The sequence below is a fragment of the Calonectris borealis genome, chromosome W (genome assembly GCF_964195595.1).
Source record: "Calonectris borealis chromosome W, bCalBor7.hap1.2, whole genome shotgun sequence".
Classification (NCBI taxonomy): Eukaryota; Metazoa; Chordata; class Aves; order Procellariiformes; family Procellariidae; genus Calonectris; species Calonectris borealis.
Window position 1 is genome coordinate 33,402,242 of NC_134351.1, and position 18,529 is coordinate 33,420,770.

The window sequence follows — 18,529 nt, forward strand, 5'->3', positions numbered from 1 at the left end:
ACCCGTCCCCTCTCTCTTTCTTACTGTCAGGGCAGGAACGAGCCGCGACAGCTCTTCGGCAGCAGCTCTGTCCGCGAGAGGGGCGAGCGACCGTGCCTGGAAGAAAGGTCCACCGTAAGGAAGTTCTCCCGCCAGGCGCACGCTGAGATTGCTGGGCGGCGGCGGGCTTGCCCACTTTCGGAGGAGCCGAACTCTCGCTTTAGGACAGAGGGAGCGGCAGGGAAGTGTGTGTGAGGCGGGGAGGGATTAGCGGCCATTAGCATTTCCGTGTGGGGTGGTTACTTCGGAGGGCGGTGGGGGTGTAGTTTGCGAGGGACACTCGGGGACCGCGTTGTTTGCAGGAGGAGGAGGCGGCGGTGGCAGAGATAGCGGTGAAAGAAGGAGGGAGAGGGGTGTCTGTGCCCAGCAGCTTGGCTCTCCTAGATAGCACTGCTGCCGCCGCGGCTGCTATGGTGGATGTTTTCATGTTGCTTGGTGCATAATTTAGAGGAGAGGAATTAGAAGCGGCGATTATTAGAAGCAGGGAACGGAGGATCTGTGCTGCCGGGGGCCCCCTCTCTTTCTCCTTGCCCGTGTGTGGCATCGAGGCAGCTCCCTGCGCTTACCCTGCAGTGCCCGGGTGGGGGCTCCCGGGCAGAGAGCGTCTGTGTCCCCCGGGGCTGGTGCTCTGGTGGGGGGTGTGTGTGCGCGCGCGTTTTTAGGGTGGGGGTTGTATCTGAATCAGTTAGGAAGAATGACTTTGGAGTCCATCATGGCGTGCTGCCTGAGCGAGGAAGCCAAGGAAGCCCGGCGGATCAACGACGAGATCGAGCGGCAGCTGCGCCGGGACAAGCGGGACGCCCGTCGGGAACTGAAGCTGCTGCTGCTGGGTGAGTGCGGGCCGCCGTCGGCACACACGCCTTAAGTGCCACTGGGGGTGCAGCCCAGACATCGCCGCCCCGGGCTCCCTCCGGCTGGCCCCACCGGTGCGTTACGTGGCGCGGTCGGTTCGGTTTCCCCCGGGCGCTCGCCACCACCTCCGCGGGGCGGCCGTGGCGGTGACCCGCTCGCCGTTCCTCCGCCGCCGCGTTGTGTGTGTGCGCACCCGTGTGCAGGCTTCTCCGAGGCGCTTGTAGCTGGGTAAATAACCGTGGTTCCTATGGGTGGGTTTGATATGGTGGGGAACTCGGTCTTCCAAAATGGAGAGGGAAAGGATGGCTGGTGAGTGAGGGGGTTTTGGGGGAATATCGGCGATGATGGGCGTAGGAGAGTGATGGTAAGGAAGCAGATTAATGAAAGAACTCGCAGGGGGAGTTGCTTTGCAGATTGATGGTGACAGGCTTTAATATCTGCATTGTTCTGTGAGCCTTGGAAAGGTTGTTGGGTCACTGGTTGCATTTTTTAAATTGTGATTTTTATTTAATGAGGCAAACTGGGATAAGGGGCTTATGCCCAGATTGTAGACTGATTTTTAAAGCAAAAGGAGAAAGAAACCATGAAGACCCAGATGCACCCATGAAGCTGAAGAGTAACCTTAAGTATGCTGGAGGATAACAGGGTCTTTAATACCTTTGGAATCCACCCACTGTTCAGGAAATAAAATCTATTGTATCATTTCTCTTTAATTAAAACAGAGGTTGTTATTTTGGAGCCACAAGTGTGCAAAGGCAATGTTTGTTTAATAGGAATTTGGCTCATGTTAAAATAAGCCTTTTGAATTAAAATACATTTGTCTATATCTGATGTGCTCTACTACATTATGTAGTTCTTGTGGTAATACAGCTTCTGCCTTAGACTAGCAGGCCTTGATATATGTCTGCACCAGTGTTTGGTGTGTGGATGAATGGGAATGTTCCAAGTGGATGTGGGGTGTTTATGCTAAAGACTTTTGTCTTGGGTCATGTACGTGAAAGTAATGATTTATATTGGGGGAATAAGCAGCCTTTTCAATAAGGTAAGGAGAGTTGAAAGGAAGTCAGAATTTATTTTAATGCTTGCTTATGAATGTGTTGTTTCCTACTTTAAATAATACAGTTAGTGTTCTGTATATGGAGAAAGGTATTGGGATCCTTAACTGATGTGGAAAAAGGAGGGGTGGAGACAGATACAATGCTACCAGTAATAACGTTCTGTCTCATTTTGGCCTAATTTTTGGTTGATGGAAGTGTGTGTTCTGACTATTTCAAGATCCAAACCCAAGATAAAATAGAGGACAGATAGCTTGCATTTGTTTAATTTTATGGATGTTTAAGTATAATTACTTAACTATATACATTTGCTACAGGAAAGGCAGTTGACATTTGAATTGTTACTCAGGTCCAAATTATTTCTGCATTTCCTGGTTTTCTTGCAGTAATGCTAGAGGTTTCTCCCAAGTTTTTAAAAATGCATGAAACTTATTGAATGATGCCAACATATACCACCCAGAGAAGGAATTCAGAGATTTGCTTCTACAATCAGTAGTGCAGAACTTGTATTGTTTTATAAGATCCACCCACTGGTAACGTTAAGTGTATGGATAGGTAATGGTCGATTAGGGCCTAATTGTGTCATTACTTTAGACCAAATGAAATAAGGTGGTTTCAGAGCAAATAGATAAGAAGCCATCACTTAGAAAGCTTTGGAGAAAACTCACTGATTGCCTGTATGAACGTTTTCTGCATATATCAGTATAAACCATACTTCTGAAGATGTAAGCATGATGTACGAGAAACCAAGAGAGGTAAACGTTCTGCTTCATACTTAATAGCATATCTGTATTTGAGTAGAAACCAGTATAGAAATTGTTATTGTGTACGCATTTTTCATATTGTACTTTGTCAGCCTCAGTCATATATTTGATTGAAAGTGTTTGTGCATGTGCAGCTGTTTAACAGTTAATGATCTCATCTTGTAAAATGCAGTATAGCAGTGAACCACTGTTGAAGTCTGGGGTTGGACAGATATTCAAGTTTCAATTTATTTAAAAAAAAAAAAAAGCCCCCACAACAAAACTTTCTAAAAATTTCTCTTAGGTATCTGACAGTACTTCTTTCAGTCACTCTCACTGCTTCCCCAGCATAGTCATTTGTTCAGTTCTTAAGTTTGTGTTATTTGTTTGGGTCATTCATATGGTTGAGATGGACATAACCATTTTAAAAATAGGAAAATAATAATTAAAATGGTGAGACTGGGAACATAAATGTCTGAAATTGCTTAAACAATTTTTTTTAATTGACTTGACCTCTACTGTCCTATTACATATCTTTGTCCCTCAAAACTTAAAGTAGCAGTATTGCTTAACTTTATTTTATGTAAATGTTAGGGAAGCTTTTTTCAGAAGTGCCAACTTCTCAGTCCCACTTTGAAAAGTGTTGTTGGACTTAGAAGCCTAAGTGGGTTAAAGGCTTTTGAACATGGGACAAAGGTATATCCTTTTGATCATAAGGAGAGAACACAGCTTAAGCTGAGCTGTGTTAATTGACCATGTGTGCTCTTTGAACTTGTTGCAAGTACAAAGTAAAAGGTATTAACTCAAAAGGTTTTAAGGAACAAATGAGCATATCTATGCCACATTTTTTTTTCTTGTTTAAAAATTAGATGTACATACAAATGCACATATGTAGCAAATATAAAGAAAAAATTCTGGGTCAGAAAAGAGGATTCCCCCCCCCCCCCCCCCCCCCTTAACTTGTAGAAATCATAGTGCTTCCTTGCAAAGTGAAATATTTCTCTCCTAACTGTGTAGGTTACTGTGTGACACACACTATGCTGTGTACACCCTTTTTGTGTATTAATAATGATATCTTTTTACTTTTCATGGGATCAGAGTTTAAAATGTTGAAAGTAATTTCTGGAAAACTTTTTTGCATGGTAAGATTATTTTAAATTATTAGTTAAAAAATAAAGCCTCTCCATGATTGAACATTAAAATACCACTTTTAGGTACTGCATTGAACATCATTGTCCTGTTCTAATCTATTCTAAAAATTAAGCCAAGTATCTTTTTTTATTATTGTAATTCTAAAAAGTGAGAACTCTTAACATATGCACTGAAGTGTATTATAAAGACATAGTAATAGTTCAGCTAGCACAACTTGGCTGTAATGTTTAAGGTACTTTGGAACAAATTGTCTTCCACTGAATTTGGTTTTCATCTCCTGTATTTTTCAAATTCTTCTGGATTTCATTACTATTGAACATTTTGTAAAACCTTATGATTGTTCTCCAGAGCGTAAAGTTGTTAATATCCATCTGTTGTTTGCTGTTGTAAAAACATTTATTGTTATAGTATGAAAAAAATGAGGTGTTTTTAGTGTTTTATATTGGTATGTACCAAACAATGTACAGTATTCCGCATGCTTGTGTTTTAAGCATGTACGTACATATATATTGTTAAGTAGTAAGACCCATGTGCTCTAGCTTTCTATGTATATAATTTTGACTGTCGTCAGTGGAAGTTTTGCCTGGTCTCGGAAAGCAATGTTTGGGCCTAAATGTTAGATTGTAGCCATAAACCTTCACTACTGGACATACTATGTCTGTACACTGTATATACTTATGTTATGCATTATTTTCTCATCAGGAAATGTCTTGACAGTCTAGGAAAATAATTAGCAATATCTTGCTAGCTATGTCTATATATCTATAAGCTTTGGCAAAATTAAGTATTGGAGGGCTTGACAGTGTGTTTGCTGTTTTGTATCATGCTTGCAGGTATTGACATGTGCAAAACATGGCTCTTAAGGCAAAGGTGTTCTTTTTGTTTGAAATAGCAGGTGAGTCAATGAAGCAAGGTGTCAAATATGAGTATCCTTTCATTCTCTATATGTTACCAAAGGAAACAGGTGGGAGGTAAGCCATTTGAATTTAGCATGAATTGCAACTAGTCTTAACTGGAAGACTTTTTTTTTTTTTTTTTGTTCTCCGAACCTACAGGATATATATATGTGGGGTTTTTTTTTTGTGTGTTTGTTTGGGGTTTTTGTGTGTTTGTTTGTGTTTTTGGTTTTTTAATACCTGTGTTAGCTGAATGAAAGATTTGCATGCAGAACTCAGTGAATTAGGAAAGACTTAGACTTAAAAAAAACTTAAAGAGGAAGTGGGCCCATCAAGCCAACAATGAATCTTCCTTCCCTGCTGTAATCTGAAATACCTATGCAAATAGACAGTCCCCTCTACTTTTATATAAGTAGGTAAACTGATACTATGTGTGTTTCAGTTTTATACACACAATTTAAAAATGCCGATATTGGATAGTATATTCTAATTGGCTATTTTCTTTGCTCTTCATTAAAGCTGAAAACTTAATTATTTTGAAAGAGCATTGCAACCTTTTCTTATTATTTTGTATTGATCCATACTCATACTCACACTAAACACTTGAAAATAATTTTAGGTAGTTACAACAGTATGTATTTAGGATTAGAAAACAAACAAATACTTAATATATATCTTGATGATGTGTGTTGAAACTAGATTGGTATCTCTTACTTTGGAGAAGCTGTTTCTAAGGTTATCTAATTTGATTCTGGATGGCAAACACTGATATATTCTATTATATATAGACATATACATCCATATAGAAAAATAACTGGTTTTGAGGAAAACATGAATCATCATCTTGATATCAATGTGATATCATGATTTCACATTTGCTGGAAAAGAGCATATTAATTTTTTTAATGCATGATGAAGGAATATTTTATTTTCATCCCTCATAAAGGATTTTCTTGTGGGTTAGTTTTTCTTGTTTGTTTTGATTTTCCTCCTTCTTTAGAAGTGATCTGCTGTAGTTAATGGAAATTAGATTAGAACCTCAATAGTCAAAGAATTCTGACTAACTTAATTTTGCTCATGTCAAAAAGCCAAGGGACCTCAAATTTGTACTTCCCATTAAAAAGAATATTGAATTCGTACAGGAGGGAAACATATATGCTGAACAGAGGAATCTCTTGAGAAGGGACTTTTGGGTATATATTGTAATGTTAAGAAATAATTCTGTGTTTTTAGCTACTTCAAATTATTTTTGTTGGTGTATAAAGGCAATGGCAATTTCATAAGGGACAGCATTTCTTTTGAAGTAATATGACAATCTCTGCAAAATTAATCCCAGGAAGGTGTGAAAATAGCATTATAAGGTAGATGTGTGTTTCTTGCTCTGCTGAATGGAATAACACTCAGGAAAGATGCGTTCTCATACTTGAACAAGACTGTAGGAACAGCTGTTGCTAATAAAATTATGGGAAGTTTTTCAACATTCACCTTTTATTTGCTCTACTTATTTAAAAAGTCTGACTAGCAAGAATCGAGAGCAAGAAAGCAATATCAAAACTGAGGAAGGACTTGAATGTAGGAAATACTATGAAGCCATATATATGGTATTCTTAAGATCAAAGAAGTAAGTGTGCAGCAGGCTTTAAGTATTGTGTTAACCCTGTGCAAAGAAATGAGATACATTAATACTGAAGGGTATGAGTCTAAGCGATACTACAGTTTGGAAAGTTTTAAAAGTTACTGGGGAAGTTCCAGGAACAACATAAGTGTGTTTTTTTTCCACCCCCCCGTGTTGTGTTTTTTTTTTTTCCAAGCTAAATTTAAGAATAGAATAGAATAGTTCAGATGGAAGGGACCTACAATGATCATCTATCTAGTCCAACTGCTTGACCACTTCAGGGCTGACCGAAAGTTAAAGCATATTATTAAGGGCATTGTCCAAATGCCTCTTAAACACTGACAGGCTTGGGGCATCAACCACCTCTCTAGGAAGCCTGTTCCAGTGTTTGACCACCCTCTCGGTAAAGAAATGCTTCCTAATGTCAAGTCTAAACCTCCCCTGACACAGCTTTGAACCATTCCCACACAAGTATAAATTTAAGATTAAATCTTAAATGTTCTGAAAGCACATTGCTTCCCCCAAAGAATAATGTTGATATAGAGAATAAACTGAAAGGTGATTGTTGACAGATTTTTGTTCTTTGTGGGTTTTGAAAAGACAAATTGCTTAGAATAAGCAAGCTATTTAATTTGCATACTCTTTTTAATGTTTAGAGCTGGGTCAGTACTATAAAGTTTTGTCACAGAACTCCCGTGTGGGTGCAGTTGCCAACAGAAAAATGCTATTGTCCTTTTGTTTATGTGTTTGAGAAGGTGGTGTGACTATGCCAGAAACAAACAAAACCCATCAATCAAACAGAAGATTCCTCCTCTGTTGGTCCATTCAAGCAGAAACATCCAACAAACTACTGTGAAGAACTACATGGTTTAGAAAAGCCCCACAGTGGTGGTTAAACTCATCTTTCTGTGGAGGAGAGGTGATGTCTAATATGTGTATAGGTTGAATAAAGCAGTGGGACATCAAAAAGTCTATAAAAATGGAAACCCTTAGTGAATCAGTGAAGTGAAGAGAGATAGGTGTACTGCGTCTGGCTGGGATTGAGTTAATTTTCCTCATAGCAGCCCATATGGTGCTGTGTTTTAGATTGGTGTGTTATCAAACTCTGTTTTGGTCACCAATGTTTTAGCTACTGCTGAACAGTGCTTGCACAGCATCAAGGCCTTCTCTCTTTCTCATTCTGCTGCCCCAGGGAGTAAGCTGGGGGTGGGAAGAGGTTGGGAGGGGACACAGCCAGGACAGCTGATCTGAATTGACCAAAGGGATATTCCATACCATAATCACATCATGCTCAGCAATAAAACTGGGGGGGGAGTTTTTCCAAAGTACCTATTGCTTGGGGACTGGCTGGGCATCAGTCTGCTGCTGGTGAGTGACTGCTTTTGCATCACTTCTCTTTTTCTTTTTTTTTTTTCCCCTTCACTTATTAAACTGTCTTTATCTCAGACCACTAGTTTGTTTTTTGTTTGTTTGGGTTTTTTTGCTTTTGCCCTTCTGATTCTTTCCTCCATCCCACTGGGGAGGGAGTGAATGAGTGACTGGGTGGGGGCTCACCTGCCAGCCGGGGTCAACCCACCCCAATAGGAGAGGCTGTATCACTGTTGTCTTCCCGCAGCTGAGCTGTGTATTGGCACTTTCATCTCAGAACTTGGCTTTGCATGAGTTAGGCTGACCTTCTCTGTAGTGGAAGAAGCATCTGTTAGGAACGGCACTAGACTAGGGTTTTTCTTGGAGCAAATAGTTGGACTGAATGTCTTCCCAAGGTCCTGCCCTGATCTATGCCTTTTGTATTAGATCTAGGAAAATACCATGGTGGTTCTTGTTGAAATGCTTTAGGATTCACCTCAAGCTATCAAGAGTCTGTTAGAGGAGGGTTTGTTTTGTTTTGTTTTTTTTTTTTCCTTGAGGGAAACTGGAAAGGGCAGTCAGCATTTGAAGTATCTTCCTTTCTTTTTTTAAAATCTATCTCTTTTACAAAGAGATCAGTGCGATTAGATCCTTAACTCTATTTGAAGTTAACTCAAAATAGAGTTCTGATCTTGGTAAATGTCACCAAATGTGGATCAGAAATTTTTCTGCATGGGTTTAGCCAACTTCAAGTTAAATTCTAGCGAAGAGCTAGAATTAGTTTAGAATTTAGAAATTAGCCATGATCTCAACCCAAAAAATCACCTTCTTGCTCATGGTTTTATAAATAGAGCAACTACGTAAGAAAATGTGTCTAGGTACATTTTGAAATTTTCCATTAGAATAAATATTTCAGACATCACAGCATTTTCATTTATGGCACAGAACTTGCATTATTGCATAGTCCTGTTGATATGCTTGTCATTGTACCTGAGCTGTATGCTCACTGGCTGCTAGCGCACCACTTACTGGCACTTGACTAGTTCATTGCTCTACTAGGTGCAAAGTCAAACGCCACATAATAATCTTTGGCAAGAGTCCTTGTACTGAGTGAGAACATTTATGTAAGTTAAGGAAAGTTGCTTTTCTCCTTGTTCTACAAACCCATTACAGGAGAGTTTTTCAACTCTTAAGTCTTTAATCTGAATGTTAATTCTCTTGCTCATGTTAAAGAATGTTGGATAAGAATGCCTGAATCTATTTCAACCCATGTTTCTGGGTAAATGGGAGTTGGCCAGAAAGTCAGACAGGTTTCTGTAGCAGCAAATGCTAACTTATAAGGCCAGAAAAACTCAAATGCATAAAAGTTGGGAAAGATGCCATCATTCCTTGTACTTTTAGGAACCTATCAGGCTTGGGAAACTGAGGATCTAATATGGGACTTTTTTTTTTTTTTTAACTCTGATACTGGATTTACTAAGCGCTATGCGTGCCACTTCATCTTATAGACCAGGGCAATACTAGCAACAAAAATTAAATGCTTCTACTGGGTCTGGCTGGGATGGAGTTAATTTTCCTCATAGCAGCCTGTATGGTGCTGTGTTTTGGATTTGTCACTAAAACAGTGTTTATAACACCAATGTTTTGGCTATTGCTGAGCAGTGCTTTCACAGTGTCAAGATTTTCTCTTCCCCCCCCCCCCCCCCCCAAGTGAATAAGTGGGGGGGGTAGGAAGTTTGGAGGGGACACAGACGGGACAGATATTCCATAACATATGATGTCGTGCTCAGCAATAAAAGCTCTGGGAAAGAAGGAGGAAGGGGGGAAATGTTCGTGGTTATGGCATTTGTCTTCCCAAATAACCGTTGTACATGCTGAGGCCCTGCTTTCCAGGAAGTGACTGGACATCTGCCTGCTGATGGGAAGTAGTGAATTAATTCCTCTTTTTGCTTTGCTTGCACATGTGGCTTTTGCTTCACCTATTAAACTGTCTTTATCTTGATCCAAAAGTTTTCAGCTTTTGCTCTTCTGATTCTTTTCCTCATCCTGCTGTGGGGGGAGTGAGCAAGTGACTGGGTGGGGGCTTAGCTGCTGGCCAGGGTCAACCCACCACAGTGCTGAAAACAAAGGAATGGCTTATGCATCTTCAGCAAGTTCTGAGGGGGAGGGGAGAGAGTGAATGTAAATGCCTGAGGGTAATCTACTGTGGCAAGTAGTTGAACTTGTGGCCCACTATTTAAAGGTGTTGAGCATTCACCTGCCCATTGGCTTTTAGAGGGTCGATGTGGGTATATGAATTCACCTGTATAAAAGCTTTTGTGATATATATGAACCTATAAGAGAAAAGAAGACTCTGATATTTTTTTTTCCTTCAAATAGGAAATGTATGATGAAGACCATTAATTTTAGGGCAAAAAATGCAGTCTTGAGCTAAAAACTCTTAGAGATGGAGGTACTTGTACAATTCTTGGTATATTATAAAAAATAACTTTCCCCTGTAAAACATTGTCCCTGTTCGTAGCTTGGATTTGTCCAGGATTTGCTTCTAGTCACTTGTTATTATATCTTGTCTATTTTGACCTCTGATATTAGATATCTGACCTGTGGACACTTAGAAACTGAGACCAAGATACTCATTAATCTTTGTATCTGTCGTGAAGCTTAAATGAATTGATTTCCTAATGCTAACTGTAGGGTGAATTTTTGAATCCTTTAATCATTCTCATAGTTCTCTTTTTAATCCTTTCCAACATCACTTCTGAATTACAGACAATGAGAAATGAACAGAGGTGTATATATTCTTTACTACAAGTACAGAAGTAAAATTTCTCTTCTGCTAGTTGAGATACCACTGTTGAGATTTGTACAAGGAATACAACAGCCTTTTTATTCATGGCATCAAACTATTCATGTTTAGATGACTATCTACCATAACTAAAATATTCTTCAAAAAAATTGCTTTTCAGGGTGGGTTCATTCATTGTTTGCAACCTGCTTTCTCTATTCCTATATAGTTAACCTTACATTTAGCTGTATTCAGAAGCACAGTCTCTGCCTGTTCCTGGTTTACAGGTTATTCCAATTACTTCACATCATCATATCCTCCTCTTAATTTACCAGTTCACAGCTTTTGTGTCACCTACAGGTATCGTCAGTAATAATTTTAGATTTTTCTTCTATCTTGTGGGTAAAGATACTTAAGTTTCTTATCAGGATGGGGGTATCACTGGGATCCTATTAGAAACAGAGCTGTCTGAGGACTTTCTCTTATGTAATTTAATACTTACTGCTTAAACAACTCTAATGTGTGCTATGTTTGTTTGTTGTATGACACCAAATCAGTTGCTTAGCAGAAGTTTAGTTCCTCAAAACTGCTGCATTTATAAACCAAACCATTAGAACTGTTGTAACTGCATAACTCTTGGTATGCAATCTCTCCCTCATCCCATTCCCATTCTTGTTTGTTTGGTGGTGGTGTTGGTTGGTTTTGGTTTTTTTTGTGATATTTCAAGACTTAAAGGCAAGAGGGCTTCTCAGTCAGTTCTTCTAAAACTCTTTGATAAGAGGTGTCTTGACCTGCTGAGTAACAGTGTTCTAACTTTAGTAACTGCTCTGTAACATCTTCAGTAACTGCTGTAGTGGAAACTCTTTCATTGTCACTTTAAATATGATCTGTGTTTCCCTAAAAACAAAACAAAAATATTTACAAACTATGTGTGGATTTTCTGTGTTAATATGAAGAGCCATATCCATTTAGTAAAGGACCAATGCTGTTTTAAGTATTTTTTTTTGTATGAAAATGTGAAGTTTAAAAAACAACAACAACAACAAGAAGTCTCTGGAACCCTTGAGTTCTTCATTTTACTTCCCCCCCTCCCCCAACAATTTTTAATACTTCCCAAGGTTTTGGCTTACCTATTTCAGCTTTCTCTTTTTTACCTCCCCTCTTATCCAGACTGCTTTTACTGTTTTTCAGGCTTTCTTGTTTTGTGGAATTGAGGCCGTCTAGCTATTTAATGAAATGTTCTGAAATGACTCTCGGTTGTTCCCATTTTAAATTTAAATGCAGTTGTACTCCTAATTCTGTCAGCTTTTGTTCAAGTATCTCTCATGAAACATGAAGTATTTGTACCACTGGTTTTGGACTACTTTTGCTTGCACTTAACAAATGTAATTGAGTCATGATCGCATCCTGTAAAAGTTACTTTTACTTCAGTTCTGCCAAAAGTTCTTTTTCTTAATATGCTAAGATGTATTTCTGTATGGTGCTTTTCTGTGTTAGAAAATTATAATTTCTGAAATACAGAAATTCCAAGGTAATTTGCTTGAGACTTTTAGCATCAGTTACGTGGCCCTGGGAGACTATTACCTCCTTCCCTTTTCATTAAAGTTAACTGTTTAGAGCCCCACTCAGTTGTCTGTCAAATCAGCTGTGACTTGGTCATCTGTCATGGCTCCAGCTTTTGTGTCAATTTTTTTATCTATTAGAATTTAAACTGAAAACCTTAAAGATCACTGGCTAGAAGCCAATTTTGAAGCACAGAAATGTTAATCGCTGAACTTTAGCAAAACTGAAGTATTATCAGTGGATACTCACAGATGACATGTTCACACATGTTCAATTTTGCTGTCATTGTCTGTGTTAAATATAGTTAAGCAAGTCCCTTGATCTATTGTCAGGGACTTGCTTGCATCCAAATAGAGTGCACTTCAATGGAATAGCTATCCTAGCCGTATGCACCTACCCCTTGGGATACCTGCAGACTTCTTTATGTACTATATGCGCTGTGCTCATGGCTCATCTATCTCATGAGCACTATAGGGCTATACACCAATGCCTTTGTGCAAGGGGCAATGCTTGGTGAATGTTGGCAGCAGCTATTTAGCGCTTCTGTGAAATATGAAAAAAGTATCATGTTACACCTTGAGAAACAATGACTTTGGAGGACTGTTATAAGGCCTTCTGCATTTTCTGCAAAGGGTCCAAGTGTGTCCTTAACAGCTGCGTGGTTCTTGTTCTGAAGGAATTGAATGCTCCAGGACTTAACTGCAAGTGGAAGAGTCTGGGATGCTTACAGTATACCTTCTCTCTCTGATCATAGTCTAGCTTTTGGTCATGGCCAGACTTAATCTTACCAAGATGAGGATTTGGGGCCTGTGGGACTATGTTGTCCTATGTGCCTGTGGTGACCAGCAGGTTGTGCATAATTTTCAGATGTGGATGAACACAGCTGAAGCAGGGTTGGGATTCGACTCCTGCTCTCCAGCACCAACACATGCAGCCTGAGCTCCTGTACCCCCTGGAAATTAGTTTCCTCGTCCTCCCCTGACTCATTCTGCTTGGTGGGCAGGGAGTTTGGGGTTAGTGAGTCCACAGTGAGTGTGCTGCAGCATCATCTTGCAGATGTGTATGAACTATGTTGCCAGTTCACCCAGACCTTTAATTAGCGTGGCTGGAATCTTACTATGCTGCCCCTCACTTACCAGTTGCTCATACGCTCAGGGATTTTAAAAAAGATTACTTTGCAGATACTTCTGGGCCACTATGACTGGCTACTTGAGGAAAATCAGTAAAACCCTTAGTTCTGCAGTTCGGAGGGCTTCCAGTGGTAGCAAGCCAGCACACTTCTCAGGGAGTAGTAGCCTCTGTGCTGGTAGTCTATCATGTGGGGTAGTGTCGTGGTTTAACCCCAGCTGGCAACTGAGCACCACACAGCCGCTTGCTCACTCCCCCACAGTGGGATGGGGAAGAGAATCAGAAGGGTAAGAGTGAGAAAACTCGTGGGTTGAGATAAAGACAGTTTAATAGGGAAAGCAAAAGCCGTGCACGCAAGCAAAGCAAAACAAGGAATTCATTCACCACTTCCCATCGGCAGGCAGGTGTTCAGCCATCTCCAGGAAAGCAGGGCTCCATCACGCGTAACGGTTACTTGGGAAGACAAACGCCATCACTCCGAACGTCCCCCCCTCCTCCTTCTTCCCCCAGCCTTATATACTGAGCATAATGTCATACGGTATGGAATAGCCCATTGGCCAGCTGGGCCAGCCATCCTGGCCACGCTCCCTCCCAGCCCCCTGCACATCTGGCAGGGCATGGGAAGATGAAAAGTCCTTGATTAGCGTAAACACTACCTAGCAACAACCAAAACATCAGTGTGTCATCAACATTATTCTCACACTACATCCAAAACACAGCACTATACCAGTTAATAGGAAGAAAATCAACTCCATCCCAGCCGAAACCAGGACAGTATCCGCCCCTTATTCCATACCGTTTACATCATGCTCAGGTCCCACACTATCCAATACATTCTCATTACCCACCATCCCCCTTCCCATCCTTTGACATAATACACAGATATCATTCCCTTAGTCTATGGACCACCCCTGTAAAATGTTCGTAAAATGTTCATAAAATATCCATGAATGTCCACAAAGTGTCCACTGCGTTCATTTAGTCCATGACTTTGGGCTCCATCTGTTATGGTGGTCACTCAGGTCAGCAGAGGTGGTGTGTTGCGTGGAGTTACTGGGCACCAAAGCCGGCTCAGGTCTGGTCACTGCTGCGCTTGCGCTACTTCTTGTAAAGCTTGTCCTCCATTGGTTCAGGTGGTTCCTGCTATAGAAATTCCTATAACATGCAACTCAAATCATGGGTTACAACAATTTAAAGCTATTTCCATTACAATCTCCACCCCTGGTCCCTTTGGGCCAGACCATAGGGTTTAACATTGCAATGAACTCCTCCCCTTGCCCCTGCTCCAGCTTGGACTTATCCACAGACTGCAGTCCCTTAGGGTTGTACCTGCTCCAAGTGGAGCCTTACCTATGAGCCACAGTCTCTCCAGGGCTATTCCTGCTGCGGCATAGACTTATCCACAGCCACAGTCGCTTCGAGGTGCACCGGCTCCAGCATGGCCTTACCCACAGCCGCAGTCCCTTCAGAAGTAAACCTGCTCCAACATGGCCTTATCCAAGGCTGCAATCTCTCCAGGGGTGTACCTCCCCTGTCATGCGCTTATCCACGGCCATATGCTTTGAGGTGCTCCAGCATGACCTCATGCACAGCCACTGACGCTTCAAGGTGTACCTGCTGCAGCATGGACTTATCCATGGCCACAGATGCTTCGAGGTGTACCTTCTCCAGCGTGGACTTATCCTTAGGCCACAATCCCTTCAGTGGTATACCTGCTGCGGCACGGACATAATCACGGCCACAGACGCTTCGAGATGTACCTGCTTGGGCATGGGCTTATCCTCGGTCACAGACGCCTCGGGGTGTCCTGCTCCCGTGTGGACTCAGCCACAGGTCACAGTCCCTTCGACTCGAGTTCACACTGGAGTTCCAGCCTGTCCAGTGCAGCAGCACAGAAGCAGCAGCGATGCCCTGGCCATCTGCCAGCCCAGGCGCATCCCCATTGATGTTATCAGAATGTTCCCAGGCACAGCACAGTAAGACGATAAGCAGTGCAGCAGTACAGCAAGCAGCGAGAGCAAAAAGCAGCCACTAACGAGCACTAGACTCTAATATACAGTAAGGCAAGCAAGCCGCATGGCAAGCACAAGAGCCTGCGAATTAATAGCTCAACAGCAGTAACAGCTATAATTCGATCTAGCACATTCCAATCAAACCTGTCGTTATCTCGAACCCTTCGAGCCCCACGTTGGGCGCCAAAAAGGACTGTCGTGGTTTAACCCCAGCTGGCAACTGAGCACCACACAGCCGCTCGCTCACTCCCCCCCAGTGGGATGGGGGAGAGAATCAGAAGGGTAAAAATGAGAAAACTTGTGGGTTGAGATAAAGACAGTTTAATAGGGAAAGCAAAAGCCGTGCACGCAAGCAAAGCAAAACAAGGAATTCATTCACCACTTCCCATCGGCAGGCAGGTGTTCAGCCATCGTCAGGAAAGCAGGGCTCCATCACGCGTAACGGTTACTTGGGAAGACAAACGCCATCACTCCGAACGTCCCCCCCTCCTCCTCCTTCCCCCAGCCTTATATGCTGAGCATGACGTCATATGGTATGGAATAGCCTATTGGCCAGCTGGGCCAGCCATCCTGGCCATGCTCCCTCCCAGCCCCCTGCACATCTGGCAGGGCATGGGAAGATGAAAAGTCCTTGACTAGCGTAAACAATACCTAACAACAACCAAAACATCAGTGTGTCATCAACATTATTCTCACACTACATCCAAAACGCAGCACTATACCAGTTAATAGGAAGAAAATTAACTCCATCCCAGCCGAAACCAGGACAGGTAGACAGCAGGATATCTTGTTACTCTGGATTATGGGCTCTATTGGGTAGCCTAGGGCTACGTTTCGACTGGGCCCTGAACATCTACAGGATTGAGGCAGAACATAGCTTCAAGTAGTTGACTGTAAGCCAAGTGTGGTCAGCATCATTGTGCAAGGGGTTTGGCAAATAATTACAAATGGAGTGGTCACAGCAGGATTGAGACCTTCCAACTCAGGTACACACAGTTTGGCAATGCCTCTAATGCCATATGTGAAGTACTTAATGATACTGTGCACATAACCCCAGGCCAGTACCAACACATCCTGATAAATAACGCTTGATCATGATAAAAAACTTGGCTCTTCTGCCCGGTGCTCAGAGGCTTTCTGTCTACTGCCAGCAAATTCCCTTTGCGTACAGAACAAAACCTTTTTTAAGTAACACAAGATAAAAACACTCTCTCTTTCCTTCCCAACACTCTCGCTAACATAAGCATACTACAGAGTCAGGAGATCTTGCAAAGGCCAAGATCTATCTGTAGGTTCCTTCTTTAATGTAAAACTGCTGCTCAGTGCTCTTATGGTAACTAGGCAGTGAAATCCTTGAAGAGGGTTAGGCTTCAACAAAGAGGAGATCTCCTTTAGCCTTCAAGTAGTCATGCTTGGCTCTTTGCCATTGTTTTCTAAAAAGGGCAGGCAGACTTCTGATTTTTCCTTTTCTTAGAATAGAATAGACTAGACTATTTCAGTTGGAAGGGACCTACAAGGATCATCTAGTCCAACTGCCTGACCACTTCAGGGCTGACCAAAAGTTAAAGCATGTTATTAAGGGCATTGCCCAAATGCCTCTCAAACGCTGACAGACTTGGGGCATCGACCACCTCTCTAGGAAGCCTGTTCCAGTGTTTGACCACCCTCTCGGTAAAGAAATGCTTCCTAATGTCAAGTCTGAACCTCCCCTGACACAGCTTTGAACCATTCCCACCCATCCTGTCACTGGATGCCAGGGAGAAGAGATCAGCACCTCTCTCTCCACTTCCCCTCCTCAGGAAGCTGTAGAGAGCAATGAGGTCGCCCCTCAGCCTCCTTCTCTCCAAACTAGACAAACCCAGAGTCCTTAGCCGCTCCTCACAGGACATGCCTTCCAGCCCTTTCACCAGCTTTGTTGCCCTCCTCTGGACGCATTCAAGGACCTTAACATCCTTCTTAAATTGTGGGGCCCCGAACTGCATGCAGTGCTCAAGGTGAGGCCGCAGCAACGCTGAATATAGCGGGATAATTGTCTCTTTTGACTGGCTGGTTATGCTGTGGTTAATGCACCCCAGAATGCGGTTTGTCCTCTTGGCTGCCAGGGTGCACTGCTGACTCCTCTTGAGCCTGCTGTCAACCAGCACTCCCAGATCCCTTTCTGCAGGGCTGCTCTCCAGCCTCTCCTCTCCCAATTTATACTTGTGCCTGGCATCCCAGGTGCAGAATCCGGCATTTCGACTTGTTAAATTTCATCCCAGTGCTCCAATCTATCCCTTTGCAAGGCCTCCTGTCCCTCAAGAGAGTCAACAGCACCTCCCAGTTTGGTATCCTCAGCAAACTTGCTAATGGTGCATTCAACTCCTGCATCGATATCATTGATAAAAATTGAACAGAACTGGCCCTAGGATTGAGCCCTGAGGAACACCGCTGGTGACTGGTCGCCAGCCAGATGTAGCCCCATTCACTACAACCCTTTGAGCTCTGCCCTTCAGCCAGTTCTTCACCCAGCGCATCATGAACCCACTCATCTCACAGTTGGACAACTTGTCCAGAAGGATGCTGTGAGGGACCGTATCAAAAGCCTTACTAAAATCCAGAAAAACTACATCCACCACCATCCCTTCATCCACTAGGCAGGTGACCTTATCATAGAAGGATATCAAATGAGTTAGACAGGGCTTTCCCTTTGTGAACCCATGTTGACTGTGCCTGATGATTGCATTGTCTTTTAAATGCCTTTCAATAGCACCCAGTATGACCTTCTCCATAGTTTTCCCAGGAACTGAGGTTAGACTAACAGGTCTGTAGTTTCCTGGGTCTTCCCTCACGCCCTTCTTGTAAATTGGAATAACATTGGCTAGCTTCCAGTCAGCGGGGACCTCCCCAGACTCCCAAGACCTTTGGTAGATGATTGAGAGGGGTCCTGCTGTAACACCCGCTAGCTCCTTCAGTACTCTGGGATGAATCCCATCGGGCCCCATGGAGTTATGAACATTCAGCTGATACAGCTGGTCCCTTTACAATTTCAGTGTCCACAAATGGAAAGGCACTGTTCCTGCAATCGTGGTCCTCCGACTCGGGGGACCGGGTAGACCAAGGTCTATCAGTATTATTAAAGACTGAGGCAAAAAAAGCATTGAATGCCTCTGCTTTTTCTTCATCCCTATTAGTCAGGTGACCATCTTCAACAAGTATCCGTCCAATGTTTTCCTTAGACTTCCTCTTGCTATTAACATACTTAAAAAAGCCCTTCTTGTTGTCTGAAACAACACTGTCCAGTTTCAACTCTAACTGAGCTTTGGCCTTTTGTGTCTTCTCCCTGCATATACGAACCACAGTTCT

The 18,529-nt window shown here is 42.4% G+C and overlaps 1 protein-coding gene across 1 annotated transcript in view; it reads left to right on the forward strand.

Annotated features, from left to right (window-relative positions):
- The first annotated feature begins 346 nt into the window (after window positions 1–346).
- Window positions 347–18,529, forward strand: part of LOC142074924 (guanine nucleotide-binding protein G(q) subunit alpha) — a 176,333-nt gene continuing 158,150 nt past the window's right edge. The window contains exon 1 of the mRNA XM_075135932.1: window positions 347–869. Coding sequence (XP_074992033.1) covers window positions 734–869 — 136 coding nt within the window. The 5' untranslated portion in view covers window positions 347–733. The remainder of the gene's footprint in view (window positions 870–18,529) is intronic.